Source organism: Mesitornis unicolor, unplaced genomic scaffold (assembly GCF_000695765.1).
Source record: "Mesitornis unicolor isolate BGI_N332 unplaced genomic scaffold, ASM69576v1 scaffold11330, whole genome shotgun sequence".
NCBI classification, from domain to species: Eukaryota; Metazoa; Chordata; class Aves; order Mesitornithiformes; family Mesitornithidae; genus Mesitornis; species Mesitornis unicolor.
In genome coordinates this window covers 6810-17681 of record NW_010157598.1, presented here as the reverse complement: position 1 = coordinate 17681, position 10872 = coordinate 6810, and the positions used below count along the sequence as shown (strand labels likewise).

General features: G+C 37.1%; 1 protein-coding gene across 1 annotated transcript in view; it reads right to left on the bottom strand.

Moving 5' to 3' along the window:
- The window catches only part of WDR19 (WD repeat domain 19), a 42727-nt gene that overhangs the window by 31572 nt on the left and 283 nt on the right, over positions 1 to 10872 (bottom strand). The window contains exons 2-7 of the mRNA XM_010180635.1: positions 9621 to 9712; positions 9469 to 9534; positions 8095 to 8220; positions 4098 to 4213; positions 3385 to 3500; positions 2065 to 2145 (exon numbers count right to left, since the gene is read on the bottom strand). Coding sequence (XP_010178937.1) covers positions 2065 to 2145; positions 3385 to 3500; positions 4098 to 4213; positions 8095 to 8220; positions 9469 to 9534; positions 9621 to 9712 — 597 coding nt within the window. The remainder of the gene's footprint in view (positions 1 to 2064; positions 2146 to 3384; positions 3501 to 4097; positions 4214 to 8094; positions 8221 to 9468; positions 9535 to 9620; positions 9713 to 10872) is intronic.

Genomic DNA, 10872 nt, shown 5'->3' with positions numbered 1-10872 from the left:
TCCCTACAGAAGCATTAAGCCAGGTCCATTTCCTCAAAGGAAAAGCCAGCAGGTTACATGGAGTTATCCTGTTGGAATACTCTCATTTGAACTACGAAGTGGTTTTTGATCCACAGAATTTTTATCTGGGAGGTTGAAGGGCAGGCTACCACAACACTGCTATTTCAGGTAACTTGCTGAGATTTCACAGAAAGACAATTCCAAAAGGAATTCAAAGTGTATTAAGCATGCAATATTAACAGTTTGATATCAGTCTAGGTTACTGTGTTTTATCTGATGAATCCCATAGAGATGCTGGACTTCATAGTGGAAGACAGGTTGAACTTTGTTTTTTTTAAAAAGATTCTTTTTCTTACTAGTGTGTGTTATTGTCAGGCAAGAGTAAAACACTCATTTTAGAAAAAGTAAGGAGGAGCAGCTCATTTCACCTTCTTCTTTGACAAAGATACTTTGAAGGGCTATTTACAAGTTTACTTTACATTACCTTCTGCTCCAGCTCTCGTCTAAAAGAAGAGACAATGGTTTATTCCTAAAATAAACGCTCGAAAAATGAAATACAAAGTTGGTATTTTCAAACTGAGAAAAAAAGGCATATGTTGACCTAAAAATCCATTAATCCAGAATTAAAAACTCAAATTCTGACCTATGACTCCTAAGCTTACCCCAAATATCAAAAGTATTCTTTCTGCCTTTTAAAACAGTTTGCTTATAATTCCATTGCACCTTAATGATGAAGTATTTAAGAAATACTGTATTTAAGAAATTTAAGAATTACTTAAGTATTTAAGAATGTTCTTAAACTCTTCTAAGAAATTAGAGTAATTACTTTATGTTGCAGTGCAAGATGTTAACACTAGTACTACTTATTTTGATCCAACTTGCAGTTTGTTTGTTTGATTTTTTCCTGAAGTCATAACTAACAGCCTGGAATCGATCATTATCGAGCCAAGCCCTACCACAACAACAGACACCTGGACAATAAATGCTATGTGGTTTGGAGATGCTGACAAACCATCCAAGTACAAACACCAAGAACTACAGAACTGCAGAATGTTCCCTAACATTTTACAGCAAACTTGAGAGCTGTAATAAAAAACCTGCAAAGCCTAGGCTACTGGATGCCCCAGAAAGCAGAAGAAGAAATCAAGGCTGAAGTGCTCAGTTGTTGCGTTTTCAAAGTATCTGCTGATCAAATTTCCCTAGGAAGCAGAAAACATTTTACTCCACACAGAGAGGCAAAAAAAACTTCTTCAGGTCCATGCCAATGTAAGCACAGGGAACAACTATTTCTTGATCCCTATACTCTATATATTAAATCTCTGACTGGGAGAATTTAATTACGTTCTACAACATATACAGTGTATAGATCTGGACAAACTGTAACATCATGCCACCTTTCTATCCATTGATTTTCTATTTCTTGTCTTGTTCTTTCATTGTTGAACATTTAATAATATGCTCTGCTAATAGTTATCATTACCCCATTTTCCTGTACTTCAGCACTGATCGATCTGACAGACTTCAACTCACTCAAATGGCAGTGAAGGCAATGAAACTGTAGCCATTTAGACAAATGGGATAATGCTCACACCAGAAGACTAACACTGGGGCTTTAAGTTTCACTAATGCTGAGGTTTGTGTAAGATGAAAACTTTCCCAAAACCAATAGCTGAAAATCTGCCCTCTGAAAGGCAGCATCTCTGCAACTTTGAGAGTCACGCTCCAATTCCATCTGCTGAATTGTATATACTGTTGTGTATTTATATTGTATGTATTTCTTTACACATCTGCACACATCTCCATCTATTATGTTAACTACCACTGCAAAACTGCTCTGTTACCTGTCAAATTGCTAACCACTGCACTTTTCCTGAACACATCGTTAATGAACAAAGGAGTATGGCTTCACTCTAAAGGCAGGTTTTGGGGAAAAAAAAAACCTCTTCAATATAGAATTTTAAGTCAAGGAGGAACAAATTGCTTCCTGGCCCCACACTGGTTGCTAGCACAAACCCTGAAACATAAGATTAACACTTTTTGCAGTATTTTATATTCACTTCTTACTGTGCTTTCCCTGGTTGATATTCTTTCATCAGTCTTCATAACTGAGAACTGCATATCACTGGGATCTGAGCTCACTGAGGTCTGTAATAAAGAAGTTCAGATTGAGAAATCAACAGTTATTGTAGCACATACTGACAATAAATAATTGCATTATTCCTGCCCTGTACATTTTAGTGTTAAAGATAGATAGAGTTGTTATGGCATTTACTGCCAAAACAAAGAAAAACGTTGGAGAGAACTTGACCTCAGTTTGGATAATGTCATTCTATCACGGAATATACTGAAAAAAAACCTAGGAAACAGTTAGAAATACAACATCAAATAGAGAATATAAGATCCAGATGAGGAAGAAGACTTGAAAGATGATATCATACAGACAGTATACAGACTAACTGCAGCAATACAAACAAGGTCACTCCCATGCAAATTCAAAGGAGGAAGACCAAAAATAAGGCATACAGGTTAAGATTTACAATGCATTTTAATATGGACATACCTGACCTGGTTTAGGTAGTGATAGCAATCTAGTTGCTTATGTAGTCAATATGAGGTTACAAAACATCATAAGCAAGTCTTGCTTAGGTCTCTGCTGTCTCATCTACACTGCTTCTACTTCCTAAGCCAGCTAGTTAAAGCAGTTATACCCTAATAAATGGTGTTCTTCAGACAAAGATGGAAGTGTATGAGATGAACTATGAAAGATTTGTTCTTTGAAAATCTTGAGTGAAACATTCAAGATTAAAAAGTGAATTACATTCATTTGCACATTATGCAGCAACTGTCACTGCTTGGAGGGACTGTAAACAGACAGTTTGATTAGAGAATCTGAGAGTACTCAGAAGCAGCACTGGAATCAGCTTCTCAGCAGTGCAAGACAGGTCCAGCCTAGGAGTAATCCTTGCATATCAGAGGCAAGATCTTAGTTCAACAAATCTAGAGCAAAACCAACACTAAAAGTACTTCCTATAGACCTTGTAAAGAGTCATGTGAGAGATGTCCTGTGCTACTGCTTGCAAGACAATGTAAGACTGCACTCATAGGATCATTGTAACAGATGTGGATCAGGATCAAGGATGAGAGAAGCTTGTTTAGGCAGGACCACAACAGAATTGCAGAGACTCCCAGTATCATAAATCACATTGCGTAATGCAGAGGCTCAGACTGTTAGATATGTCCTCATTCTTCAAGAGGATTTGAAAGGCTCCTGGTCCCTGAAAGCCATGGGTTCGAAAAGGCATAAGCTCCCATAGGTGTCAGCTTTCTCAGGAACCAGATATACTGATGTATGCCTTAAAAACAAATGGGAGTTATAAATATTACCTGTCTTATAGTATCCCCTTCCTGATTGCTTATAGTAATCATTTTGTCTTCACCGCCTAGAGCCAGAAGGTTTTCAGTGCTCCAACAACCACAAGTAATCCGCTTAGTGTGCTTCCCTGAAAAAGAAAGATACCTATACAACACAAAAGCACACAAGCACAAAAAAAAACATGGGATGGAAACATGCTCTATCTGTCCACTCAAACACATACTGTCAGAATATGAAAAAACTTATCAGAGGAATTACAAATTCAAGAGTATTTTTTTTAAAATCTTCTACTCCCACATGGAAGTCTGTTGACCTTATAGGAACTTGTGCAGCTCCTGTTCTTTCTTTTCTTTGCATCAAATTTCTGGGGACTGTGCTATATCTTTAACCTTTCTGCCCAGAGGTATTCTAAGCAGGTAAGAAAAAGTAACTTTGCAAAAAGAACAACCAGACAAATCGTTTGCAAAGGACAGCAAGAAAGGAAGAAAGCAACAAGTAAAGCAAGAAAGGCAACACAAGATTCCCATGAAGCAGTATCACGTATGTGTATATGCATTTTTAGTTTACTATACTCTAAAACTACTCTGTTAAGTACAACAAAACAGAAGGTGCAAGTTGAGTATTTTTTACTTGCACGTTCATATATAGAACTAAAAAGGAATCTAAGTATATTAGCAAAATTCCACTTACACATGTGCAAGCTTAGTTTCAAAACAAAGCATACCAAGAACAGGAATCTTGCGAGAAGTCTGACAGTTATATATAAGTAAGTTTCCCTTTGTTGTTCCAACAGCAAGTAAAGTTCCAACTCGAGACCATAGTAAGAAAGACATTGCATCCCTAAAGTAAAGAAAAATTTTACTTTGTACAGATTCTTTTCATGTGCTTACATACAAAACTATTTTGTATATTTCTTTTGAAGTTCTACAAAATCACATAGACAAAGCAGAATTTTTAAATTAAGCAAATGTTCCCTACAAGTATCAGAATTATTTAAGCATGCACGAAACAGTGAAAGTAATAAAAAGTTGTATGAGGTAATGTAATAAGACTTTTACAGAAAGAAACGTGTCTGCAAACATCAATGGTCCTTGATGGAATCATGGGTAATTTGGCCAAACATGCAGTTTAAAAAAACACTCAAAGATACCATGGAAGTACATGAAATTTCCCAGTCATTTTCTGCATGGTTATTTTGTCCAAGTGAACAGCACTAGTTCTAGTCAATGCAATAAGAAAGTTAGAAAAAGCCATTTGAACTTGAAGTTTCAGACACAGCAAGGCCTATTTTGGTGTATATTTAAGGGTACACAGATAAATACTATACATCACATTTACAAAAAAACCCCAAACACCACCACCTCAAGCAAAACAGTTTTGTTAATCAGAATTTTCTAATTAGTGCAGTTACTTCCATCAATGTTTCTCCCATCTTTTTAAATTTTACTATAAGCATGCAATAGCAATTTAAAACAAGTTTCAGACATAAACTGACACAGGAAATGACCTCCAATATATATTTGGTTTGCATGTGAGGAGTTTTATTTGTGCTTTTCTAATTTCAAAAAGAGAAGGATACCAGAAAAGCCTCATTATCACACTGTTTATATGTCTTAGTGCTTATTCCGCTTAAACTATAACACTGTGACAAAAGAAGGATTAGGCACTTAAATTGATTTATGTATATATTGTTCTAACAAGACTGCCTCCAGTAAGCAATTTACCTCAGATATTAGAGAGAAAGACCATGAAAGAACTGCAATAACTACATACTCCATTCTGGTAAGTACCTTCTATGCACTTTTTTGCTTTCATATTGGCAAATTACTCTCCTTCTGCCCCCAGTATTTGTTCACACAGGAAAAGGAGGTACAATATAGTGTATTTGTTCACACCATATAACATCTATATACATCTTCATAAATTACTTTGATTATATAAATAGCTATAGTTTAAAACTGACCTATCAAAAATCCCCAAATCCCTACTTGGGAAAACTTCAAAGAAAAAAAAAATAATTAAAGACAAAGTTAATGTATTCTACCAGAAGTTTATAAACAACAATCATTATAACATCTGTGCTAAAAATGCATCTTGTTGATGAAATAACTAATAAAATGACAAAAATGTAATGACTAAGAAATAACTGAGTAATCCATGGATACCTAAACCAGATGTCTATGTAATGCTACATATAATTAACTAGACAGTAGGAAGAAGTAATCACTTTAAATTTCCCATGTGTATGTATGATCATTTGCTTGTTTTGAAACTGTTTTCTAACATGTGACAACATTCTACTGACAAACAATCTTCAAAACAACTTCATTAAATCATGTATAGGTTAAGTCACTCCATATTTTGTGCAAAGTGGCAATTCTTTCACTTTTTCAGGAATTGAATAACATATAGAAATCATTTTTTGTTTCAGTACAGTTTAATCTCAGTTTAAATGCACACACATAGGCAGAAAAGGACCTGGGGGTATTGGTCAACGGTCAATATAGCGTCCTGGCTTGTATCAGAAATATTGTGGCCAGCAGGAGTAGGGAAGTGATTGTCCCACTGTACTTGGCGCTGGTAAGGCCACACCTTGAGTTCTGTGTTCAGTTTTGGGCCCCTCACTACAAGAAGGGCACTGAGGCACTGGAGTGTGTCCAGAGAAGGGCAATGAAGCTGGTGAAGGGTCTGGAGAACAAGCCTTATGAAGAGCAGCTGAGGGAACTGGGATTGTTTAGTCTGGAGGAGAGGAGACTGAGGGGAGACCTTATCATCCTCTACAACTACCTGAAAGGAGGTTGTAGAGAGGTGGGTGTTGGTCTCTTCTTCCATGTAGCTAGTGACAGGACAAGTGGAAATGACCTCAAGTTGTACCAAGGGAGGTTCAGATTGGTTATTAGGAAAAATTTCTTTACTGAAAGAGTAGTCAGGCACTGGAACAGGCTGTCCAGGGAGGTGGTGGAGTCACCATCCCTGGAGGTATTCAAGAAGCGTGTGAATATTGCATTTTGGGACACGGTTTAGTGGGCATGGTGGTATTAGGTTGACGGTTGGACTTGATGATCTTAGAGGTCCTTTCCAACCTTAATGATTCTGTGATGTCAGGCTGTAACATATGGAAATATCCCATAATCAAATATCCAATATTCCAGATGAATTTTACAATGCACAAGTGTACCTGTTAATAGGAATATTGAATACTTCCATATTCCAGACAGAGTTTTCAAACTAAATCTGGAAAAAAAACACCCTCAAAGAAACCAACATATTTCCCACCCTCTGTTTTTTTCCAGCTGAGCTTGATTTTTTTAATTTAATGGATAAAGCACTCCATTTTTGGTATTTTTGACTACTTAAAAAAACTCAAAACAACAAAACAAAAAAAACCCCCAAAACATACACAAAAGAAATTTAGAAATGAAGAGTTAAATTAGAAGGCGCATTTGTCTCAACTCAAGTAAATAAAATAGTAACAGTAGGTAGAGTCAGTTGTTGCTCTGCTCAGGTGAATGCCCTAACAAACACGAGATAGATTCATTTCCACTCTTTTTCTTATAGACAGAATGTTTCAAAGATTCAAAGATTTCATTGATTCAAAAAAGCTAGAAGTTTAATTGTTAAACCAAGCTTATTTGTTAACCCAATGTTTGATTTTTATGTAGGCCTCAGGAGAATTTTAAGTCTGTGGTCAAATTCAGAAAGGTACAGATTTGAACCTTAGAGTAGGAGAGCCTTAGATATCTCCTCCCATCCCAAACCAGTCTGCTTTGTGAATAGCATTTCAGTCCCTTTATAAATCTAAGGGCAAAAAAACCCCTGGCGTCACTAAAATAACTTCCTTTACTTTAAGCTCCCTTTTACCTGTGTGAAATACTTCAGAGAGAGTGTAGCCAGTGCAGATACTAAAAAAAAATACCCACCCTTGTTGCTACCACAAAGGGGAAACACTGAAAAGAAGCTCTCTGGAGTCTTTGGCATTGTTGACAATTAAAAAAGAAACAAATTCCCTACCAATCTCAAAAGTCCCACTCACAACAAACACTTCAAAAGCAGCAAATCATACCAAAAAGAATTCGGCAACAAACTGTAGCGTATTAGTTTAACAGCACAGGTGCTATGAGGACTCCAATAAAAAGAGTATCTTTGCAGTATATCCTCCACATCAACAAGACTTTTAAAAAAAGCTTTTTAGGAAGAATACAAAGAAGAAATTTCACAGAAGACCTCACGGAAGGAAATGGGACAGATTCTAACCTAGTTGTCTACGAATCTCTCCATACACTTAATAGACAAACAGAAAAGCTCCTTTTGGAGGGTGACTCAAGGTACACCAGTTGCACGTTTATCTTCATTACACTGGAAGTCTCAAGTTGGACTTGAAAGCTAGAAGATATGAATGGTCTTACACCACACGAATGGGTCTGTGGTTCACGTGCCAGCACTCATTCCTGTTTCTGGAATAACAGATGAAGTATGAGGCTTCTCAAGCAGTTGCACGACTATTGGATTTTACAGGTTAAACACAACATATACTCTACACACAGAGAGAAAACAAAGATTACAAAGCATGAATATGATGTCCTATGATTTAAATAAGTTAAAAACATACTGTATCATTCTACTTTTGCATCAGCTTCTAAGATGATTGAAGAGAGAGCATCAAGAGCAGCAGCTCAGAATGGTCCAAGTCTTCAAATACACACTTAAAAAACCTTTCTTACCTCATGCCACTGTCTACTTGGCTTGTTTTGTTTGTATTTGCATCCCACAGAAAAATGGCACTAGATTTGTCTGTGATTATTGCTAAAGTATCTCCATCCTTATCCCAGTCCATAGCAACACAGTTACTAAAGAAACAAAAAAAGGAGACTTTCACTAACAATGTTAAAATACATTTGCGAGTGTACAGAAACAGTCAGAATTATCCAGTTTAAGTCCCTGTCCTTCCTTTTCCCTCCCAAGCAAATCCATGACAAATTGATCTGTGGTTTCAATAGCAACCACACTCTTACTTAAATCTCATCAAAATGACAGAGGCTGAGAGGAAGGTCACAAAAAGAGACTGCTACCTACATTCTAGTACTTGAAATACTGCCACCTTGATTTTCAGAAGACAGTGAAACCCTGTAAGGTTTTATCTTGTTAGAGGCTATTCAGTGTTCAGATTATTTTTCTCATAGCTCAACAAGCATTAACAAGCTTGGACAAGAAACTTAAGTAGAAGCAGGAAAAACATCTGCTTGCAAATAGTTCCCAGAATGAAGAGCATAGCAGACTTATCCAGTCTCTAGTGAATTGGAAACAGTGCTGTTTACAACATATTATTCAAAGCAAAATATTAAAAAGAAATGAGTACACAAATGAAACTATTGCTACAACAGGTAGTGATGGTGTCCAATTAAAGCAGATTTATAGACCAAAAATATATTATGGTTATGGTTCCCTCTGGACCATAACTAGCCTGTTCCTATGGACTGATTGCCTTTTAGCAGCTAGACTGCATCTTCCAAAGTACACCACTTTTAAAATTTCTTCTAAAAGGAATCCAGTTTGTACATTTCAAAACCACTCTCCGATGTGAACCGAAGTGTGATAAGCAGGAAAAAGACTGAGATTCACTTCCAAGGTACACTCTCGATCTAAAGTAAAAATGCCAGTGCATACATTATGTCAGTGACACAAGCAGTGTCCTCAGTAAGGTTATGATAACAAATAACTAGAAAACAAACAGTAGCAAGAATGGAGTCTCAATCAGCATCATACAGGTACACTGTAAACAACCTCATTATGTTCTTTCTTAATATGATAGGTCTTTTTCTAACATTCTAATTAAGTAGATTGAGTTTATTATTAATAAGGAGTGCTGTGGGCAGAAGAACATTTTTCTGACTATCCTTGATAGCTCACTATGAGTTCACCTTTTACTGTCTCTGATTCCACACATGCTCATCAGTCTGTCTTCTTTTCCAGGTATGTACACCAGAGATAGCATCTCTTCCTACAGAGTTCTCACATTGTATAAGCACCTCACCAGAAGAGACGCATTTTTAAGGAAAACAACAAAGAAAATAATTTAAACCCATTTTAGTACCTACCCCGGTAAGCTGATTTCATTTCTCTTCTGACCATGACGATCAAAAATTTTCACAGCACGATCACCTCTAAAAAAAAGATTAACGTACAGAATAATTCTCTTTCTTCATTAGTGATTTCTACGGACAAATGCAATAAATATTTGTAATCTTACCCTGTTACAGCAAGGAAATTCCCCAAAGTTTTCTGCCAAGTGAACTGCACAGGGGAACCGGACCAAGCTTTTTCTAATAGACTGAATACTTGCTGGGAGACAAAAAAAAGTGGGAAATTACACATCTTGAAATCATAAGCATGTAACAATATTGCAACTTCCTAACATGTTAGCAACTGTGAGTACTGCAGAGGAAAATAAAAACCCCAAACACAACTTCTGGGTGATTCTAATGCACCAAAATGCCACAGAAAAATATTTTGGTTTGTGCTGGAAAAACTGAAATTTCTGGTGCCAGGTGTCTGCATTGAGAACTACTGTGAACCTATCACAGCTATCATTTTTTTCTCTTACAGAGTTACAAGAATAAAAAAAAAAAAGCAAGAAACTCTGTCCTTCATGTCCAAAGACCAGAATGTTTAGTTCTCTACATTTCATGGAAAAGTCTGGGACGGGAAAACACAGAAGGCTCAACATCTACTCTTTTAAACATGTGTAACTATTTTGTGCTCTCTGAATTGTTGAGTCTTAAAAGCTAGGACCTCAAAGCTACTTAACTGTAAAAGGAGAATCCAATGAAGAGTTTTTCAAATTCTTTTTCCTTGCACACCACTTGCACAGATTTTTCTATAACTTTCACTCAAGATAAGGCCCACAACTTTGTTTCACAGCTTGCTATCATGAGTTTTTCCCCTCCCATATCATCAGATAAACACCAGCACCTGGTGTCTACCAAATACTTGGCAGGCTCACTCAAGTCTTTGCCATATTTGGGACCCCATCCCTTCTTTCAGGTGAACATAGAATCATTCCTCTTGTTGAATTTGCATTTTACTCACAAAAAGTGCAAAATTATGAGCACTGCATGCCACAAGCACAAAGAACATCTGACAATTATGTTTGATTTTGAAAAATGTTTAATAAAACTTGTAATAAACCAACGATAAAGAAAACAATTATGGGAGTGCAGGCAAGCTCTAGCTCTTAACACTTCTACTGTACAGTAATGTGTTAACTAAAACCTGCTAAGGGCTTTGAGCGGGAATCTTTCCTTTAGGCCCAGTCATTTAACCGTTGCCTGAGGAGGGTTTCTCACTCCTCTCTCTGCGGCCAGGGCCAGCATTAAGGCACAGCGACACGGCGGCGGGAAACCCGACCGGCGGCGGCAACTGTCGCGGGAAGAACCAGCCTGACCAGAGTTTAAGCCTCCCACAGCCCGTTCCCGGGAACCAGGGACAGGGCGGGCGGTGGG